The sequence below is a fragment of the Perca fluviatilis genome, chromosome 6 (genome assembly GCF_010015445.1).
Source record: "Perca fluviatilis chromosome 6, GENO_Pfluv_1.0, whole genome shotgun sequence".
In the NCBI taxonomy this organism is placed as follows: Eukaryota; Metazoa; Chordata; class Actinopteri; order Perciformes; family Percidae; genus Perca; species Perca fluviatilis.
In genome coordinates, this window is record NC_053117.1 from 28,880,029 (window position 1) to 28,902,430 (window position 22,402).

The window sequence follows — 22,402 nt, forward strand, 5'->3', positions numbered from 1 at the left end:
TACTAAAGATTGTACAATAAACAACAAACTATAGTTCAGTGGTAGAAAGTAACCAAGTACATTTACTCAAGTTCACTGCTGATGTACTTTAATTTAGTATTTCCATGTTATGCTAATTAATACTTTCACTCTACTACATACATTTTACTCCACAATATGTAGCTTTTTTTGCAGGTGAACATGTCACGTAAAAACGTGATCCAACTAAAAGGTGAATTTTTATAGATTAATCTACCCAACAGTATAGAAATTAGTACCTCCTCCACAACCACCTGCACGTTAAAATACTCCTTGCATGTTAATGCAGACATAATAATATCAAAATATTGTGCATAAATTATGCTTATTCTTTTGACACATTGAATGCAATTGCTAACTATAACTTTAATGAAATCTTGCAATGCAAAAATAATTGTCTTATTGAACGTGATTAACTGGGGAAGTGTCATGGTGATATCTGTTAGTTAAAACGTCACCTGGAGTGTCTTGCAAAATGTATGACATTTTACAATATACATCTTTTAATTTTCTAAAAATGGGGTTTTCTCATACTCTGAGCCAGAAATCTCCACTTCAGTAGCACTTACAAACAACAAACTTTGCTGTTTCATTCCTATCAATATTCTGAAGGTTTTTCAGAGTGGTTTGTTAATATATCATTCATAGCCTAATATTTATATAACATTTTATAACATGTTGACAGCATTTTAACATGCATTTAATGTCAACAAAATGAAAAAAGAATTTTAAACCTGGCTTTATCCAATGTTCAGATTTATCTTTAAATGCAATGCATATTTAAATAAGATAATGCATCATTTGCATATTTAACCATAACATTTCATATGTATGTACTTAACTGAGGAAGATATAGGCAAGATATGGTGATATCTGTAGTTAATATATGTTCCTATTCACCTCCATTGTCTAAGCCAGAAGATGTCGCTATAAACTAACGTCCCTGCACACAATGTAAACATCAGCTGTTTCAATCAGGCTCAACTACAGCTAGCTAGCTGCTACTGCTAGCAAACATTGCTTTAGCCTGCATAGCCAACACACTCTTCCGGTAGGTATACACATGTAACAGCGTTGTAATAGTTTGACAACACATGGAAGATTGAGTGAAAATGCGAAGATGTGACTGCATATAGGAAAACCTGAAGATGGACAAGGTAGGTAACGAAAAATAACGAAACTGTTCTTTTGTAGCAAGCTAGCCAGTAACGTTAACGTTACCTTAACGCCTAAAAGCACGCTGATGCATGTAACGTTACCTGCTAACTTTTAGCTAACTTTAGCTGTTGTGAATGTGGAGATGATACGTGTAAGTTAACAGCTGTTTTGACCACACCAATAAGCTGTTGTTTATGACGTTTTGTAAAACATTACGTTTTGACGTTAGCTGTTGTAAATTAGAGCTAAAGGCTAAATAGTTTAATCCCCAACTACCAGAACAAAAGTTAAGCCTAACACATTTCGTCTGAGTGAAGTGAGAGTCTTTAACGTGGATAAAACTAGCTAGCTGGTTTATTTACTAAACAGTTCAAAATACAAGTGCAATAATAAGAAAAAAATAAGAATGAAAGAAATGGGACACCCTGGTAAGCTATCTGAAGCTTGTGTATAGGGGCCCAGACGCTAAGCAGATTGTAAACGTATAAATTATAATAACACATTGTCTAGATTAAAACCAAAACAATTAAAAGTGCATGCATTTTACAGTGACATTTTCAACCTACAGAAAACCCAAAGAGCTAACTACTAAATGGTCCCAAGATGTATTCCATCAGTCTAGCATTGCTTAAATAGGGACAATACAAAAAGTAGAGACATTTAGAGATAGAATAGAGACAAACTAGTTTAGAAGCCCCCAACGTTTAGGGTATTCAAGCTTGAACATATTTTAGTAGTAATTGCTGTCTTAAGCTCTATTCAGACAAAGATTTTTTTTGTATAGTATAGCAATTTGATACAGTACACCATAAAGTGATCATGTAGTTTTAAAATAAGTGTGGCAATACATGGCTTAATTTGTAATCCAGACAAAGGTTGTATTCCAGCAGACTGTTGATGACAAACAATCTTTACTTTCCCCAGGAGAGCAAACTGTCCTCTGCTGTTCAGTCTTTTGACTATAAACAACAGAGGAGACAGAGAAAGGAGCCTGCTGAGCCACACACAGCCTCATCACCAAGTCTGATGTTACCAAATCCTTATGTGTCCGAGCAGAGTTTTAGAGGGTAGAAGGATGATTGATTACAGATTTGTTTATCTTGATTAAAGTAATCAATCATTTGGCCTGATATCAAGCCCCTCATTTGTGTTTCTAATTTCTAAACTTTGTGAAGGAACCGGTCGCCAGGTCTGACCACAAAGCAGAATCCATCAAATACATATGAAGTGCCAGCAGGAAAAGGAGATGTGTCAAGGAGTCGTGGCTACAGCAGCAGTCGTTGTGTTAGAGACACCAGTGATGATTTCCTGCAGAGAGACAGATCCACATGGGATCCACAAGCAAAGGTTTGTTTCATTTTTAAGCACCAACTTGGAACAAAGGAAAAAAATCCCACACTTGCTTTGTTCCAAGTTGATGATATTTTCCAACGCACCTGCACAGAATTTTTTTGGGATGTGTGAGTTGTTTCTTAAAAAAATGTAAGGACCAGAAAAAGAGATGAAACAAACTTTCTTCATGAAAATCATTTAATTCATCTCCACAGACATCAAAAGGCAACAATGGCTCTCTTGCCAAAGGCAGGGTTATGGGCAAGAGCTCGCTGGATGCACAGAAAAAAGGTATCTATCACACATGGCATTGTTTTTTTTTCTTCATTTAGGTTTAATTCATTTCTATCAAATACTAATTTGTTGCCATAGTGACATGACAAATGTCCAGAATATTTGGAAAAGGAAAACCATTTTAAATTACATAAATAAATGGACAAAAAAAAACTAAGACTAAAAATGAAATAAAAATAAACAAATAAGACAGTCACTCAGGACAGCACCCTTCAAATTCTCTAATTACTGTTCCATTGTTATACAACAGCCTTCTTCTACAATATTCTACATTCTTAATATATAAGGTCTGAAATTATTCCAGACCTGGTTAAATTTCCTTGTGGTATTGTTTACTCTGGCTATCATGCTTTTAAAAGAAGCTGTCTCAGTCATCGTCCTGAGCCGCTCCATGTATTCTAGTCTATGTGGACTCTTCCAATTCTGTAAAATAATTCATGGATCCTTCTTTCCTGAACATCAGCGTACACCTAAGTTCTCTCACTTGAATCAGTAAAGTTACTTTGTAGCATTCTTTATGGTAAATACTTTTTCTCTAGCTTTTGCTTACTATAATTGCACCACAGGTTTTAGAGGTGCCAGATCTGCGCCGGACTCTGCAGGGAAGCCAAAACCAGCACAGACCGACTTGGTCCCATTTGAAGTAAAGATGACTGATTTCCCAGAGTTAGCTGGTGGTTCGCTGGGAAAACCGGGCTCTCCTCATGTTCAGAGAGAGTGCTGGGGTCCGACTCAAACGCAAACATCGGCATCTTCCTGGAAGGTGAGCTCAGTGAAATATCAGATGTGATATTGTATCAGATGTGATACAGTTTGCGGGGAATATTTCACTTACATAGTCACTCATACATTTGGTGCTAATGTCATTTTTTTATTGAACAGTCTGTCAGAAGAATATCCCAAACACAGCCTGACCCCCAGCAAATTACCACTACTGCTAAGCCAGATTCCTCTGCTGCTTCACCAGGTAGGTGAAAGTCCCTTCAGTCAGCCTTTCAATGACTATACAAGGCAGTGTCAATCATATTTCAGGTTATTTATCTATTTATGTATTTATTTTTGTGAACAGGTCAGCTGGTGGGGACTTCCTGGGCTAATGTTGCCTCTCAGCCTCCAAAGAAACCTGTCCCTAAAGAAAGAACAATCCGCAGCAATCACATGCAGGTTAAATAACACGTTTGATTTAGACTTTGAGCATTATACAGGGTATTGCAGGTCTTGAAAAATCTTAAAAAGCATTGAATATAGTTGGGCCTTAGAATGTATCAAAAAGTCATAAACTATAAGATGTTTTTTGCCTGAAAATTGGCTGTTTAGTGTGTTCCAGCTCTGCCAGGCGTTAAAACATTGCTTTCTGTCCCTTAATTTTTGCGTCTCGTCAGATGGAGGAAATGGCTGCACATCAGGAAGAGGGAACTCCAGGGAAGAAAAAACGGAAGAAAAAGAAGAAGAAAGCTAAAGGTGAAGATGCAGAAGCTGAGTCAGAAGAGCCAGTAATGTATCAGGAGCCTCCAAAATTTGAGGTAAATAAAAATTGTCATTCAATTCAAACGCAAAACCCATTTTTTTGTAAGTGTTGAATGGAAAATAATTTTTGTTGCCATTTTGTCTCCTCAGGATGAAGAGGAGTTTCCAGGCTTGACTCCTGCTCTGACTAGGACTGATAGATTAATAACAAGCAGCTATGCAGCCACACTATGCAATGAGGTACATATCGTAAGTTATTTTATTCTCCCAGATGTTTTCACATCATAGTTATAACACTGTAATTTCTTGTTGTTGCTAAAATACAACAATGGGTAAAACAAAAGAAGCACATTTCAACATGTGGGGGCATTGAGAGTGTCATTAAGATTAATAAGACTTTTTTTTTTTTTTTTTTTTTCAGGAAAACCAAAGAGCGCATCAGTCTACCAACCAAACCAAAGAAAAATCACCCGCAGCAAAAACTCAGCCCACAGAGACGGCTAAGAAAGGACAGGTTTGTATTTTTCTCTTACATTCAAATTTTGTTTTTGATATTTGGATAATAATTTGATAATAATTAGAGGTTGTTCTTGGTCTCCTGATTTCTAGAAATCTGAAAAGGTGTCTGGGAAGAAAAGCCAAGTTCCTGTTAAACTGGACATCGGAAACATGTTGGCGGTCCTAGAAAAGAAGCAATCTCAAAAAGCCAAGCAGGACGCCAAACCAGTCATTCTCTCAGGTGGGGTATGGTACAACTGATACAGTGGCTTCCTAATTTCTTTGATAACAATTATTTCAAGTAGTGCTGTTAAACGAATCGCATAGTCGTCATAGTTAACTCGCAATTAATCGCATATATATATATATATATATATATATATATATATATATATATATATATATATATATATATATATATATAAAAAGAAGCACCTTGTTCAATTGTAATTTATTGTAATAAAAAGTTGATCTGAAAAAAGAAAGGAGCACAAAACGTCAAACAACCACTGGTAAAAGGGTATTTCACAATAACTTTGAATGCACCACGAGGCTGACGATGCTCTGTCTGTGTTTTTCAGACAACGGCAGCTACAGTCTGGTGTTAGAAGCCTCTCCAGTGCAATACAGTCACACTTTACACCGTTTAGCTGTCAGCATTTTAACCGTGTTTACTCCAGCTGCTAGCTAACGGTACTGCGTTTTTTTTTTTTTTTCAGTCTAGCTAGATCCAGTGTGGTGTTGTAGTTTTTCTAACGTTACTAGTTGTTGCAACAGCATGTGAAAAAAAGTACAAAGTTTGCTAGGCCAAAAAGAACGTTAATCTCGCGATTAAAAAAATGTACGCCGTTAAAATGGGTTTGTGTTAACGCCATTAATAACGCATTTAACTGACAGCACAAATTTTTTGTTATATTTTTGGTACATTACACTTGCGTTCTCCGGACAATGCTTACCTATCCAGATCTGTTGGTGCAAGGTATGAAAACCTAACCTGAAGCATCAGATGGTTTGTTAACACAGAACCATCTGAGAAGCCGTCATTGGAAACAGTTTGGAAAAGCGTAGACTCTTTAAAAAAAACCACGTCTATCAAACTCTTCCTGAAGCCAGTCTGGAGAGGAAAGATAAAGAAAAGACTTCAGTGACGTTCTTTGCTCCTCTTTCAATGAAGAAATACTCTCCCGTTCTGATATAACTGATGCTATTGCAGAATCTACACTAACCTTTTTAGGAACCACCATTGTTTCTCTACTGTCACATACACCATACCACGCCCGTAGCTGCCAGTAGCTCCTGTGTGATTCTGGCGTGATATTGCGAGAATCCAGCTGCCGTGCAACGTAAATGAAAAGCTACCACAGAATGATTCTTATTTTTAACTTATTTTAAATTATTTATTTGTAGTTGGTGGAGGACTACCTGTTGTCCAGAAGCAAGCTTTATTTCAGAAGAAGCTGTCCAGGCAGCAGGATAAAATTGCACACAATCCCCTGGACTCCACCAGCCCTTTGGTGAAGAAAGGCAAGCAGAGAGAGGTGCCCAAAGCCAAGAAACCCACTCCTCTCAAGAAGGTAAGTCCACCTGTTTACTCTGAAAAAACACAGATGCAAATTTGTATCAAATTCTTGTATTAAAAAGTAAAAGACACACACACACACACACACACACACACACACACACACACACACACACACACGTAACGACTACATTTTGTAAGAATGTTTTTCAGCAGTGCTGCGTTTGTTAGTTTATTTCTGTGTCATCCACAGGTCATTTTGAAAGAAAGGGAGGAGAGGAAACAAAGACGTTTGCTGGAGGAGAGAGGACTGCTGCCCGAAAATGACTTCCAACCTGCTAATGATGCTGCAGAAGAAGAAGAGCAGTGTGACACAAATGCCACAGGTCAGATCAAGCATGTGAAACAATGGAACATACATCCTAGCCCTACTGTAAGTAAGTAGATTAACTAAATGGTTGATTATAGTTAATGTTTTATCGTTTATGTGCATCTGTGTCCTCAGATGAGGTTGGGAGTCCTTCAGAAGAGCTCGATGGTCCGTCAGAGTTTAACGGGACAAACCAGATGGTGAAAGAGGGGGATGAAGAGGCCGACAAAGATGAGAACGTAGAGCAACAAACCACCTCACCTGTGCCCTGTACAGCCAGTCGACCCAAAATCCACAGCAGAAAGTTCCGAGAGTAAGTTTATATAGCCAATCACAAGTTGGAATATCTGTTGGTTGTCTTTCTTACCATAAATAAGGAAACATTTAATCTCAAAGAATTGAATCAGTAGCTATGTTTCCATCGACCCGTTTTTATCCGAATTAATTGATATCGAATGAAAAATGCCTTATGGAAACAGTAAAATCCGACTGAATTTCATGAATATCGACTCAAATGAAATACGTTCGGTCTCATCGGATTTTCTCTTGATCGATATACGGCTTATGCGATAAACGCTGATGGAAACGTTATTTGCCGAATAAATAATGAATTGCGATTTAAGTTTTAGGTCATTTTATGGTTGCAACCCGCAATAAAATGAAGAAGAAGTTTCAGTTCATTTCCGCCCAGTATTTCCGCTCTGTTTGCAAAACAAAAACAGATGTAAGTGGACAAACGAGGAGACAAGATACTTTTTTAATTTAATTTACCAGAAAAATATAACAGCTATTTTAGATAGCAAAAATCAAAGAAACGCCATCATTTATCAGGAGCTCGCGAAGGAAATGACCAACAGTTACGACAGGGACATTAAACGCTAAACTTGAAAAAGCTTAACGTGGTTTAATGTATCAAAACAAGGATGATCATCACCAGATTTATCATGGTTATATCTTGTCATGAACACTTAAGCCTGTCAAAAAAACTAAATCGAAATCCAACGATTATAGAAGTTATCTCACGTTAATATTTTCTTCATCAGTGGCCGTATTAATATGGCGAGGAAAAAGCTTAACGTGGTTTAATGTACCTAAACAATGATCAGTGATTACCAAATTTCTCTCTCATATTGCTCCTCATAACCACTGAAAACTGTAGAAAACTCGAACCCAAAGTCCAATTATTATGGACATTATCTGACATTAAGCGTTTATGCAGAGCCTATGGAAAAAGCTTACGTGGTTGAATGTACCTAAACAATGATCAATCATCACTAAATTTCTCTCTCATATTACCCATCATAACCACGGAAAACTGTCAAATAATCTAACCCAAAGTCCAATTATTATGGACGTTATCTGACATAAAGCGTTTCTGCTTCAGGGCAGCGGAGCGGCTGGGGGTTGACTCTCCACGGTTCTCATTGGTTTTATAAGTCCTAATGTGAAAAAGCTTAACGTGGTTTAATGTACCTAAACAACGATCAATCATCACCAAAAAAATCCTCTTCTATATTGCTCATCATAACCACTTAAAACGGCCAAATCTAACCCAATGTCCAAATATTGACGTTATCTGACACATTAACGTGAGATAACTTATAATCGTTGGATTTCGATTTAGTTTTTTTGACAGGCTTAAGTGTTCATGATAAGATATGACCACGATACATCTGGTGATGACTGATCGTTGTTTAGATACATTAAACCACGTTAAGCTTTTGCACGTTAAGCGTTTTAGAATGTCCCTTACGACAAGCCGTGGGACGTCCTGCGGAGTAAATGGAAGGCGCTCAAACAGCGATACACAGCTCAAAAAAGATGAGCTGGATCAGATCCTCAGCCAAAGGCCCATCGGAGTTTAGGCTATAGCTTGGCTTCTAATATTAACAACTACCTTTTCTAGCAAAACTTTGTTCGCAAAAGTTCGCTTGAATCTTGTGCGATTCAGTGCAAAAATGAATGGAAACACCATAAAATGTCTCAAATCAATTCGATATACCAATTTAATCGCAAAACAACATGTGACGTCATTACGCACAGATTTTTATTCGCTTTAAAGCTGTTTGATGGAAACACACTTTCACCAGCTTTATTCGCATGAGTTTTTTTACCGAACTTCAGATAATTCGATTGACAAGTGGATGGAAACTTAGCTACTGTTTTTCTCACATCTTTGTTAATTAGAAATGTGTGTCGTTGTGCATGTCAGCTATTGCAGCCAGATGCTGAGCAAAGACGTGGATGAGTGTGTGACGGATCTGCTGAAGGAGCTGGTTCGTTTCCAGGACCGCTTGTACCAGAAGGACCCCATGAAGGCCCGTATGAAAAGACGCATTGTGATGGGGCTCAGAGAGGTCCTGAAGCACCTCAAACTCAGGAAGGTCAAGTGTGTTGTCTTCTCACCCAACTGTGAACGCATCCAGTCCAAAGGTACAGTGTCCTTGTGAGAGCTTCACTGTGTGTGACACGAGGACGTTTTCAGGAACTTATTTTATGGAGAATTGTCAGCATTTTCTCTTCATCTTCTTTTATCTCATTAACACAGTTTTGTTCTTGTTCTGTGGATAAGTGGTCCAATGCAGATGAGATGTCTAATGTGGTTACAATTGAGATAATAAGAGCAAACATTGGTTTTAGTGTTTGTTTTTCTTCCTTAAAATCAAGTGATGGGGATTTTTTTTTCTAGGCCTCTAATTTAAATAATAATAATAATGTTCAGAAGTTCAATCACCATCTTGTCATTCAGAGATGAATCCACCACAGAAGAGCTAGAAACTCTAGTTTCTCCATTAGAAAATGTTGTGCAGGTCAGACTTTTTTTCTTTTGGTTAAAAGTCAGTTGTATTTCTGAAGACCGTTGACTGATTTTCAGATTTATCCGGCTAAATGTGTACAAAGTCTGACCATGGCAGTTTTAACAAGACATTGTGTCATACGCGTTTACAAATTTAAACCTGGGAGCAACAACTTACATACAGTATGTGCACTTAAGAGTTCTTAAAACTGTGATACTGAGATTCATGGACAATTGTCACCTTTCGCAGGAGGCCTGGATGAGGCTCTTTACACCATCATTGACACTTGTCGTGAACAGGGGGTGCCATTCGTGTTTGCCCTATCCAGGAAAGCTTTGGGTCGCTGCGTCAACAAGGCAGTGCCTGTCAGCCTGGTGGGCATCTTCAACTATGACGGTGCACAGGTCGGGTTTATGTTCAGCAACAATACATACTAATCACTAACAAGACCGTTGTTCTTAAAATGAGCTTTACTTTTATTACCGTCAGCATATCAATAAAAAATATTTCAAACAAGCTGAGAACTTTGTCTTTTTTATCCACAGGACATCTATCACAAGATGATCGAGTTGTCGTCTGAGGCCAGGAAAGCCTATGAGGTGATGGTGTCGAGCCTGGAGCAGACAGGCCAGGTGGAGGCAGAGGCAGAGGAGTCCGTGGACATTGAGGAAGAGCTGCACATCAGCAGCCTGGCTGAGGAGGCTGAGCCCGGTCCTGACGCCACACAGCCAGAGGAACCAGAGTACAGTAAGTTATTGTCCTGACCCAATATTTGCCATACCCGCTCTTTTATATGAATTGGTCTGACGAGGTAAAACCAAGTGAAAGCTGTGAAACAATAACCTATTTCACCATTCTAAGTAAAAACAAAATCAAATGATTATCTTTTTTGTATTTCTTCTTCAAGTAAAAATTTGGAAGAACATGTTGGAGAAGGATTGCAACCACACATTTCTGAACTTTGAGAAGCAGCTGAGCTCCCTGCGCTTGGATAGTGTATGCACTGAAAACACTGATGAAGATGAGAAGAGTTGACAGTGGCAAACCCCTCTGTGCCTACACAAAATGACTCACTCAACAAAAAAATGCCCCACTCATTCTGATCACCAGCTTAGAAGAAACTAAGATGGACTTAATCCCACATGCAGAAAAAGAGCAATGCAAGCTGTTTGCTGCAGTGGTTCTCCACCTGAGGATTTTGTCAGGAAATTAATCATGTTGCTAGTTTGCAATGAATTATGAATTCCTTTATTTTCTATTTGGAAAGCTAAAGTAATATGTGTTTTTTGAGTTCAAGATAAAGTGTGTGTTGGTGATAAAACTGTAGAGGTGTAATCACTGACTTATTAGGACCAAACCACTCACTTAAAGAAATCCCACAATATGAACCTTTGACCATGTTGTCTGTAAACATGACTAGAGGGTGTATATGGGTTATTGTACTGAATGTGTGTGTGTAGAATGTCAACCAGTTACACAGTAATAAGAAATTACCACTATCAGTGGGGATTTATGCCCTGGAGACCCTTTGGTGGATTTTGTTTATCAATTTGGTTCAGTTTAAAGGTCCCATGGCATGAAAATTTCACTTTGAGGTTTTTTAACATTAATATGAGTTTCCCCAGCCTGCCTATGGTCCCCCCCAGTGGCTAGAAATGGCGATAGGTTTAAACCAAGCCCTGGGTATCCTGCTCCACCTTTGAGAAAAAGTAAGCTCAGGTGGGCCGATCTGGAATCTTCCCTATGTGTCGTCATAAGGGGAAAGGTTAACTCCCCTGTCTGTGCTTTGCCCGTCCAGAGAATTTGGCCCGCCCATGAGAAAGAGAGAGACATCATGGCTTGCAAACGAGTGAGGCATTGCAGTTGGCCAAGGCTCCACCCTCCACCTTCCCCCGCCTCTCTCCTCTCTTTTCCTCAATAGCATTTAAAGCTACAGACGCAGAAATGGCACGTCTGAAGGAAAGCTCATTGTGGGACTGGCTCTAGTGGCTGTAATTCTGCACCAAGGCTGAATTTCGGGAAAGTGACTTCAGATACAGTATTAGGGGACCACTGAGGCCTATATAAAAGCATCCAGAAAGCAGCATGTCATAGGACCTTTTAAAGTATTTTTCATGTGTGACAGGAAATGAAGGGAGAGAGAAGGTGGATGACATGCAACAAAAGTCCCAAGCTAAACTCAAACTGCAGAGGTTCCAATTACATGGTCAGTATCTAAGATGTAATCAAATAAGAGCCAATAAGATTTTGAGCTTGTGAAATGATGATTGTATACCAATTTTGATGGAAAAAAACTGCATGAGAAATTCAAGTTTGTAAATGTAGAAAAGATTGGTTGTCGGACAAAAATGTAAGAAACTCAAAGTTCCCACACTGTGCATGGCACTTCTTATTTTGAACATAAGTGTCTCAACACACATATACTGTATATTTATAGTATACTGTTTTTGCTGTTAGTATACAAAAAACATACTAAACCAATTTATACAACAAGAAATATATTATTTCTTTACTACCACTATTTACATTTTAGGTTTCCCTTGTGTATTCCATTGCATTGTTGGAGTATTGGTGGGAATTTGTAACTTCAGCTTTTTACTTACACATTCTCAACATCTTAACTACAATCTTTCCTATATATTTACAAACCGTTTTCATGGCTTACAAAGGATGAATTATTTCTGAACATCATTTCACAAGCTCAAAATCTCATTGATCCTTATTTGAGCCCAAGGTCTTAAACCCTTAGGCCCCCACGACATGTCTAGTGTTGAGTTTAGAGTTGACAATGAAGCTATGCTCTTTACCTAAGAAATGAAATCATTTTTTACAAGTGTGTTTTTTTCCCCCTGATTGCACTATATAGTAGAGCCTGTGCGTTGTATTTGTTTTTGTAAGTACTACACAGAGATTAGGTGTAAATGGTAGGATTTGATTTTCTTTTAATAGGAAGAAGAGCAAATAATGTTAACAAACATTGCCTGCTGTTGACTATATTTAAAAGTTAAGTGAGTTTTTTTCACAGTCAAAAAGTCTCTACACCACCTAAATTTCACATAAATCTTACAGCAAAAGTTTGACATTTTTGTAAATGTGCTTATTCACTTTCTGGAGAGTTAGATCAGAAGATGGTAGTCTTACATTAACCATACACTTTACTGACCTCTTTTGTATCACTTGTCTGTCAAAGCCCTTTGTAAACTTGGTTTTTAAAGGTGCTATATACATAATGTGCTATATAAAGTTATTGTTATGATATACAGAAATGTGATGGGTATCATTTTTTTCATCTAAGTTCCTTACCAGAAGGTGAATAAGCATATTTCCCATACTTTAAACTGTTTCTTTAAATGCTCTACTATTAAATGGTTGAATAATCTCTGTGGTAGTGAGAGAACTAACTGTGAAACAATGGGAATTTAAAACTGCACAATGATTTGAAACAAAGGAAGTAAGATGAAAACTAATGTTGTAAAGATATATTTTCTGATTTTGCTCTTTTATAAATCCTTGAATATAAACTCTGAATGAAAGAGGGAATATACAGATGTCCTAGGAGAATGGAGATTCAAATATTTTTATGCATTAATAGTCATAGTTCAGTTGTTGCATGTTAAATAGGAACTTAAAATCAGAGGACAGTCTGTAGTTGATTATTTTTCTTTCCTCAATATCATATGTAAAGTGTAATTTGCATAAAGAGGACAAATGCAGTGTTTACTTTGAGTGTGGGTAATTAATAAAGAGGAAGAGAAGTGGACAGAGTACGCTTCCCTGAGGTATCCCAGTATCACAGAGATATGTTTAGATAAACAAAGAAACAAGGAAATAAAAAAGAATTGGATATTTTTGTAATTTAATGATTAACATTTGTCAATATATTACATATTAAACTAAATAATTGAATTCTGACCTGAATAAAGAATCTTGAAAAATATTTTAGTTGTATCTAAAACTCAGTTTACTCCAACATTTTGCTTATTTGGGTGAAAGCGAAGAAGAAACCTCTTCCATGAGAACTTTTAAAACCATAGTTCAAATATACCAGAAAAAAACAAAATCTTCTGTCTTTAAACTGAGGCAGCAAAAATAATTCTGGGCTTAAACTGCACCATGCAAAATGTTCAGTCTCAAAGTAAAAAAATATACACAATTTATTAGTTGTTTCAAAGTCCTTACTTGAATACATTTTTAAAAATCAATTAAGAAATGAAGATTTTCAAAAAGGATATATCCTGTGTAACATTTTGGATGAAACTCGGTATGTCAAATGAGTTATAGGAACAATCATTCTTTGTTGCATTTTTAGTATATTTCAGACTTAATAAACTTTGGTTGATTAGACCAAAGTTTTCTTCCAGTTAAATCTTCAGTTTAACTGGATCCAATGTAAGCACAATCTTATGAGCAAGTATGACCATATTTGCTTGTTGCTTACATTATGTCACTTCATTTAAAATTTTACTTATTTTAGTATTGGACAGATTGGAATTCTTACATGATGATGGTGCTAGATGATATTATTTAGAAATATTAACTTTATTATCTAGGGACTTTGAATATATGTAGAAAATGTCACAACAATACATTCAGTACAAGATATCAAAATATTTAACTCAAAACCAAAAATGTCAACCTCATGTCAAGTTATGCAGATTCATCCTATGGAGAACATAAATGTCTGTATTAAATGTCATGACAATCCATCACATGGACATGAGACATTCAATTTGATATCACAAGAACTGCCCTCCACTGGACACCAAAAGGACAGCGTACGAAGTAAAACTCTACATTGAAGGTGGTGCAGGTGTGGTATCTACATATCCATTATCGATGAGTTCTATGCACACATGAGGTTTTATTGGATTCTGAAGGGGACAGTCTGTGAAGTGGTTTCCCTTCTCTCTACAGGAAGTGTTAAGTGATGCATTTTGTTTCTGCAGGAAGACCACATTGTCATTTTCCACCTTTTTCACCCTGCTGTAGTCCTTTGGTATGTGTTCCTGTTCCTGAAGATCCATGTAGCCAGAGCTCTTAAATGGGACGTTTTCTTTATTGAAGATGAGAACATTTGCACCGTTGACCTCTTCCACTGTGCTGTAGTCCACCTGTTTCACATCCACCCCATGTATGTTTTCCACATGTCTCTGAATATCCACATAACTGCTCTTTGTAAAGGGTTTGATGGTGTTATCTTGTTCATTATTTCTTTCCTCAGACTTCTCCCAGTCATTTTGTTTGGAGGTTGACTCCTTACGGTGGATTTCCAAGTCTAAGTGGAAGGCAGCAGGAATAATCAAGCTTTTCTTCCTTTTTTGAGAATTGGTGGGAAGTCCATCATCATTTTCAGTCACAATTAGGTACTCTTCAATCTGTTCCTTCCAGGCCACCATAGGAGGAAAGCTCTGGTTGACGATCAGTGCATTGTCAATGTCTTCTGGTCCCCCACTCTGGAAGTTATTTAGAATTTAGACATTATGACCTCACCATTGTTATCAAGTCTGAAGTAACATTTTGGATAAGTCTGAAATGCAATGCAGATTCAGTGTTACCTTGAGAAGTTGAGCATCAACTCCTCTTATCTTTGGACGAGGAACAGGGGGCAGAACACACCGCTTCACACTGGAGAAAAAAGAAAGTGACTCAAATTATCCTCATCATTTTGACTTGTATAAAGAAGAATTGGTAACACTTTACTTGAAGTTTTCTACATAAGAGTGAAATGACACTGTCATGAATACATGACACTGTCATGACAGTCATGACACATGAACCCTAACCATAACTTGTCATGTAAAAACTGAATGACACTTACTAAAAGAAGCGTTGTGTCATAACCATTTATGACTTGTTTATGTTTTATGACACGTCCATGACAGTGTCATGTCACTCTTATGTGGATACCTTCAAGTAAAGTGTAACCGAAGAATTATACATCTTTTTTGCAGGAGATACATACGATTTCCTCTTCGTGATCAAGATACACACTGCTGTTATAAATGGAATTGCAGAGAGGATAGAAACCAATATCCAAAATGGTCCCTCATTCCGAAGATCTAAATAAAAATAAAAAAATGCATTTTCATTGATTATTAGTACTTTAACAGTTGCTACTGTTCTCAGAATTTCGTAAAAATATCTTGCCATAAAAAAAAGATTTGCAAAGAATTTCTGAGACTTACAGTTAGGGATTTTCACCCAGGTATTGTTGCTCCACTCACTCCAGGAGCCATGGTCTAGTTTGCAGCGCACCTGCACAGTGTACATCACCCCAGGGCTGACGTCATATAGGCTGAAATGAGTTTGTGTACCTGACATGTACTCCTAGAGGTAACAAAACATTAACCAAACGTTCACCTTGTACCCAGGCTAAGATCACATTTGGGTCAAACAGTAATTACAAATACATTTCTTTTACCTTGAATAAACTACTACTGAACTGTCATATTCTTACTGCAAAAAGAAAAAGTATACTCAGAAAATGTTTGTATAGCACATACTGTATACTGTTAGTCTGTAGTATGGAATCGGGTCAAAGCAGTTGAAACTCCTGTTGACAGTCCTGAAGGCAGCTCTTTTATTGCCCTTTACTGGTTGACTACATAACAGTTTTAATGTTTACCTGACCTTAATAGATGGTAGTTTAATTTATTCCTGTTTGGATGGCTGCAAGTCATACAAAAGCGAATTTCTCTCTGCTGCAGCTGATCTTAGCCTCCTATCTCTTTCTACTAAAAAGATTTTACAGTCTGTTTTAAAATCTTGCTGATTACCTTCACAGAAAAATTAGGTCTGTCCCCAAACTTATGAACTCATTAAGGACCAGATGGCAGCCTCAGACCCTTTAGTTGGGTTGTTTAAAGGTCGGAGGTGCCTTTGCTATACTATTATTATGAGACTAATAAGCAGATCACAGATTGTACCTTTCATAGGCACTTCTGTAACAATGTTACACAATGTGAAGCAGTCATCCATTGAGAACAACCTTTGTTTTTGAAACTGAAAAGGTGAAAAGGGTGGGGGGAAAAAGATGTGCTCTTTGACCCCACTGTGGAGATACTGTTAATGTGCAAATTATTTTGTAGGAATTCAGTTTGTAACATGTCAAACTCACCTTCCACTTGTTGCTATTTTCTTGGTGGACTCTTAGTTCATATTTAATGGTAACCCAGCCAGACTTGGTGTCCGTGTTAGAGGGAGGCTCCCATCTGACATGGAGATATGGACTGTACTCCCTCTTCTCCACCAGCAGCGTTACATTTTCAGGAGGATCAGGCTTCACTGTCGAGACAGAACAACACCCTGAGGTGTTTTGTGCTAAATGCTAACATCAGCATGCTAATATGCCCACAATGACATTGTTAACATGCTGGTGTTTGGCAGGTATCATGTTTATCCTGTTAAACATCTTAGTTTAGCATATTAGCATGCTAACATTAGCTAAACAGCACTACTGTAAAAACAAAGTACTGCTGAAGCTGATGAGAATGTCATTCATTTTGCAGGTATCTGGACAAATTACAATTTTGACTTGATGATGGCAACAGCTGAAAGGTCAGCTGATCACCACATTGATTACAATTTCTTCCAGAGGAGGACATTATAAGTACCAAATTAATAGCAATCCATCCCATATTTTTTGAGATCTTACAGTGGATAAGTGAAAATTGGCCTTTTGGTGGCACCAGAGGAGCGGTCAGGGGGTCACCAAAGTCATATTGATTCATATCTGGGGATCATGCATGGCTGAGCAAAATTTCACGTCAATCCATTCAATAGCTGTTGAGATATATCAGTCTAGAACAAAGTGCTGGACTGACCAACAAACCAACACTGCCATGTGAAGTAGGTCCTAAAGTGTCTTTACAGGGTTACATAAATCTGAAATAAGTAAAGTAAGTTTAGATCCCTGGGACAAAATCTAAGGCAGTGGAGTTACTATTTTCTTACCTGGGACAGGACTCACATGTATTGTCAATAAAGTGCACGGAGATCACATGCACAACTGCCTGCACAACCAAACCAAATCTGTGAAATTTGATCCAAGACTGTAAACAAGTTTTGCACTGGGCACAAACCAGTTCCGCCTCATTTTGTTCAGGCTTTCCTTAGTGCCTCGCGACAGTCACTCAGTACTTTTCTATTCCTTACTGAGCTGAAGAAGGCTGCACAACCAATACAACTGTGCCAAGCATTAGCTGAAAAAGTACAAATAATTTCCTGCTGTGTGCAGTCTTCTATTCTCTAATGAATAAGATAGAGTAGTTGTTAAAAGTTCACTGGTGTATCACTCCTTAAAACACTGTTAAGATAAGCAAATTAAGCTATTTTTGAATATTATTAATAATTTGTAAAGATTTGTTTTATCAGTGTTTGGAAAATCCTAATTATAGTCCCTGTGGTTCAATATTGTAAAACAACAATCCATGAAGTGTAGGGGAGATCACTACTTTTATAATTTAGATATTGTACAGTTAGTGGTACAGTGCAGAGCCAAACCCACAAGAATTGTATTCTACATATTTGTGCAAAAAAACTCAAAATTAGTTTAGAGGATATTTAAAATATACAAATGTTCGCTTTAAAGAAATTCTTCTTTAGTCACTGTCTTTGTTATTCTTTATTTTAGTTTTCTTACTTGCCTTCATTGTCTTTATTGAAACACAGATGGAATTGTGTGTGTATCTTTACTTTTACTTTTATTTTAGATTTTCTTTCCGAATTAGAACTCAGTATGTCGGCGGAGTAACAAAACTTACCGATTTCCATCACGTCCATCTTAAAGGGGTCGGAAGTGGCATTCCCAAGAGCATTGGAGGCCATTACTGTCAGGTAGTAGTCTACCCAGATGGAGGTGTGGTTCTTGTCAAAGAAACAGGAGTTCCTCCCTGCCGACCGGTAGTCCGGACACTCGTACGTTCCCTCCAGTCTGTATGTGGAAAAAAATCAAGACCTTTGCTGACAAGTGAACGCTACTCGGGGCATTTTGCTTACACAGATGTATGACACAATCCGCATTGTAAAAATGTGCTGTGGCCCGTAAATATATGTTGACATTCACTAAACAAGTGCAGGCCTTGACCACGGACTGTATAGGGCTTGACTTATAAAAGAGTCAGGTATGTGATGTCCACATAGTTTCCACACTGACCACTGCAACATGATCCCAAATGTCATACTCAGATTTTCGTTTAGCATTTTTCCTTCAGGCCAGGGCGAGTGAGGGTCACACAAAAATTTGTGTTCAGTTGACTGAGCACAAGTGTGATCAAGAGAGCCGGTAGTTTTCCACTTGCCTGTCTACGAAACTACACAACTGACAACACAACATCAGAAGCTTTACCTTCACTTACCCCTCAGTGTGGGGTGATACACTTATCTGAGACTTAATGGGGCATCTGGTGGCCTAGTGGTTAAGACACTAACAATACACTGTCATTGAAACCCTGTTTCGATTCTTTGTTGTGTGCCATTCCCCTCTTTCCTGTATTTCTACGGTGACCTTTTGAATAAAGAAGAAATGCACACAAAAAAAAGAAGAAATTCTCAAAATGAAAATTACATTTAAAACAAAACTTATAATTGGTCTGACCTTTCTCTCTCGTAATACAGGCGGTGTGTGGTGGGCAGCCCTCCATCGGAGCCTGGCTCCCACCAGCAGGTAAACGTCTCCTTCTCAGGGGACCTGCAGCCAAGCAGGACTGGTTTCCCTGGCGCAGACATGCCTGGCAACACATGTGACAAACAAACATCAGCTCCTAATTCTCAATATAGAACTTATATAATAAAAAAGGGAAGTTTGGCATGATTTGAAGGTCAAGTTAAAGGACTGGTTCACCCAAATTCCATGCAAAATCTTCACACTTACCTAATATCTAGCCATGCTAGATAGATAGTTTTGGTTTCTTTGCACCAGGTTTTGAAATATGCATCTAAGATTTCTTTGTCCACACCAGTTCATGAAAGTTAATTTTGAAAAAAAAAAAAATGTCTTTGAGCAGTGATGTAAATATAATTTTTCAATTATATTAGCACTGAAGAAATCTCAGAGGCAGATCTCTAGACAAATAAAACCAAAACTATTTGCATGTCAAGGTCTATATACCACTAGAGGTACGTGTTTTTATTTTCTTCATTTTTAGCGATTTGAACCTTTAAACAACATGTTATAAGTCATAGATAATGTAATTTAAGCCTTTCAACTTACTGTTGGACTCTACAGCTGCAGACAGCAGCAAAAGCAGTGCCACCCTAATACCTCTCCTCATCCTGGGACAAATTGTCACACTGTGTGCACTGAAAAAAGGACATGACATCATCAGCTTGTGGTAAATCAGGTAATCCATGGTTTGGCTGTGTGTCTTGTTTTGACCTAAAACAAGGAAAATGGAGGGAAAACAATAAGGACAACCAATAAGTGTTTGTACATGTTGTAGCCGACACATACCGCAGTTTACATGCTGATGAAACATTATATACTATATAAAAAAGGGCTAATTAATGAAAGGTATAATTTGATTGACAGCCAACACCTTTTCATCCGAGAAGGGATGTGGAACATTACCCAAAAAGGGTTATAAATTAACAAAGACAGATTAAAGGTGAGGCTGGTTTTAAAAAGAAAGTTCAAGAATATAAATGTTCATTGCCAGGTATAAAAACTTCATCACATTTAGTTTTGTTTTTTTTTAACTTATCTCACTCACTAGTGTTGCTCTCTGAAATCTCCCAAAATGGACTTTAGACCATTTTTTATGTACTTCCTTATCTTTTTTTTTAAAGAGCTTTATTAAAGTTTTACAGGTTACAAAGTATAGGCTACATTAAACATAAAGTAGGCTACGTGTCACAACAATCAAAAATAAACAATACAACAATTACTAAATTTAACTGATGAAACAAGATGTGCAAATTGAGCTAGTCCCAGGGAGCTCAGATCATTCAGATCCACTGACTCAGATAATGATCAAACACAGACTTCTTAAACACCATCATACATGTGACAACACACTCTAAAGTATAAAGCTCAAAGTCAGGTTTTTGGACTGGTTTGAAATTTACTTGAGGTTGACTGAATGGTTCAGACTATCCCTGCTATTTGAGCAACGTTGAATTGCTCTATGCAATTAGTCACATGAAGAGGTGTGAGAAAGCTTCCTCCAGCCTGTAATTTATTGGATGCCACCAAGGGGGTTACACCTTTTCACTTATTTTTTTCTTGTTTTTCTACAGTAACCTCAGTAACAACAAGCTCAGTTTCATGGTGCGACAGTTGCTCAGACAATTTTTACCGGGTTGCTTAAGATACTCAGCTTTACACTCAGACTAAGCTGTGTCTGTGTAATACTATTTCAAAAGTACTTCATATTATATATTCAATTATACTTAACAGTCATTCTTAAAATGAACTAAATCGCATTTCAAAATGGTTGAAGCTAAATAGATTTTTAATTTAATACAAGAAAAAATTATCTTTCATTTGTAGTAGGTAATACATTACAATCTCTTAGGAAACAAGCTGAATTGCAAACCATGATTTGTACCAAAGACACATGCTGAAATTCTGAATCATTATGTTACTATTATTTTGTGTTGTAGGCTACCATTAATATGTTACTGCAATATAGTGATGAGTGAGTACACAACATACCACAGATATTATGAAATCTTATAACAACATCGTCATTAATCAAACAGCAGAAAAGCAACTGATGCCTGTAATAATCTCCTTTGATGCTGACTCGTTTCCTTTTCTATTAGGTTTTTTTTGTTATGGTGGACAAAATAATAAAACATTACACTACAATCCAATTTTACATTCATATGGCCTCAGAGAAATCGGTTACATTACAGCTAAACACCCCTTTTAATAGTAACCTATAGCCTATTATACGCTGAATTACTAAAGTAAGCCTGTTTAATTCGTATTATTACACGTTTTTGCATTTTATTGCACATAGGTGTTTATGTTGTCTACTCCCTGTACACATATATAGCCTACCTGCCAGCACACACATACAATAAAACTCAAACAAAAACGTGATTACAAATTACTAAACATAACTATTTTATACCAACAAGTGCAAGGACTGAAAAAAAAAAAATCTAAGTATGAGACACAAATAAATATTATTACAGCTCTAAAGTTTACTCACCCATTCAGGACGGGTGTCGACCGTCGCTACATTTAACTAATGTTGACACAACAACAGGGGAGAAAGTAGCCTTCTTCGGCCATGATAGTACCAGACTATATTTGCACCTGACTACCAGCTTGTCTGACACCTCAGGTATGATAGGATGTAAGGAAGAGAGGTGTCTATGCCTGAGTCATGATGAAGGGGAGGGGTTTGTTGTCGTCACGACTTGCCTACCTGAGTAGCTACAGCCAGATATCGCACCCGGAGCAAGATGTCTCTCTTCTGCCTGATTGATTGAATACACTGTTTAACAAATGTGCTTACGGTACACACGTATGCAGATTGTTCTACGGAGCCCCGGTCTCAGCTGAGAATTAAAGAACCATGTCTAAATCCATGCGCAGTTTGCAAATCTGTAGCCTATGGCGGCAATTCTGCCAGCCGTCTCGAGCTAGCTACTATTTAGCGACGGTTAGGTCCGCTAGATTAGCTATATATATATATATATATATATATATATATATATATATATATATATATATATATATATATATATATATATATATATATGTATAAAAATAGGATGAGTCAGAGACATGCAAACGCTAGGTGGCATAAACTAGTTAAACAGCGAAATAAAATTGGCATAAATTATGCCACAGTTAGAGGTGTCTCGTGTTCATCGTGTTTAGCTAATTACTGAAAGGAGGTCAAATTTATCTTGAACCCTAAATCCTCAACATGCGTGTAGGTTCTGTTGGGGAGCATTTTAGCCAACCTGCAAATTATAATACAATTGTTATTT

At 37.4% G+C, this 22,402-nt stretch overlaps 2 protein-coding genes across 5 annotated transcripts; one reads left to right on the forward strand and one right to left on the reverse strand.

The window, feature by feature from the left end:
• Nucleotides 1–1,002: 1,002 nt before the first annotated feature.
• On the forward strand, nucleotides 1,003–10,842 carry LOC120560261 (selenocysteine insertion sequence-binding protein 2-like). 2 transcript variants are annotated; one of them, XM_039802534.1, is made up of 18 exons: nucleotides 1,003–1,175; nucleotides 2,101–2,243; nucleotides 2,352–2,523; nucleotides 2,724–2,799; nucleotides 3,369–3,565; nucleotides 3,685–3,769; nucleotides 3,872–3,966; nucleotides 4,185–4,325; nucleotides 4,420–4,518; nucleotides 4,691–4,783; nucleotides 4,879–5,008; nucleotides 6,175–6,341; nucleotides 6,540–6,672; nucleotides 6,792–6,969; nucleotides 8,869–9,089; nucleotides 9,704–9,858; nucleotides 10,000–10,201; nucleotides 10,362–10,842. In XM_039802534.1, exons 1-18 carry the CDS (start codon nucleotides 1,167–1,169, stop codon nucleotides 10,487–10,489), a joined length of 2,424 nt encoding a protein of 807 aa, XP_039658468.1. In that variant the 5' UTR covers nucleotides 1,003–1,166; the 3' UTR covers nucleotides 10,490–10,842. The 2 variants fall into 2 exon arrangements, with proteins under 2 accessions (XP_039658468.1, XP_039658469.1); XM_039802535.1 differs by having other exon boundaries at nucleotides 1,004–1,175; nucleotides 4,420–4,509.
• Nucleotides 10,843–13,753: 2,911 nt separating this feature from the next.
• Nucleotides 13,754–21,778, reverse strand: prlrb (prolactin receptor b). Of its 3 annotated transcripts, none has more exons than XM_039802539.1 (9): nucleotides 21,613–21,778; nucleotides 19,665–19,753; nucleotides 19,050–19,182; nucleotides 18,217–18,386; nucleotides 16,572–16,759; nucleotides 15,640–15,781; nucleotides 15,417–15,513; nucleotides 15,010–15,079; nucleotides 13,754–14,907 (listed from the first exon to the last, which is right to left on the reverse strand). In XM_039802539.1, the coding sequence occupies exons 2-9, from the start codon at nucleotides 19,723–19,725 to the stop codon at nucleotides 14,245–14,247; spliced, it is 1,524 nt and encodes a 507-aa protein (XP_039658473.1). In that variant the 5' UTR covers nucleotides 19,726–19,753; nucleotides 21,613–21,778; the 3' UTR covers nucleotides 13,754–14,244. The 3 variants fall into 3 exon arrangements, with proteins under 3 accessions (XP_039658473.1, XP_039658470.1, XP_039658471.1); XM_039802536.1 differs by having other exon boundaries at nucleotides 19,665–19,829; nucleotides 21,613–21,776; XM_039802537.1 differs by having other exon boundaries at nucleotides 16,572–16,738; nucleotides 19,665–19,829; nucleotides 21,613–21,759.
• Between the last annotated feature and the right edge of the window lie 624 nt (nucleotides 21,779–22,402).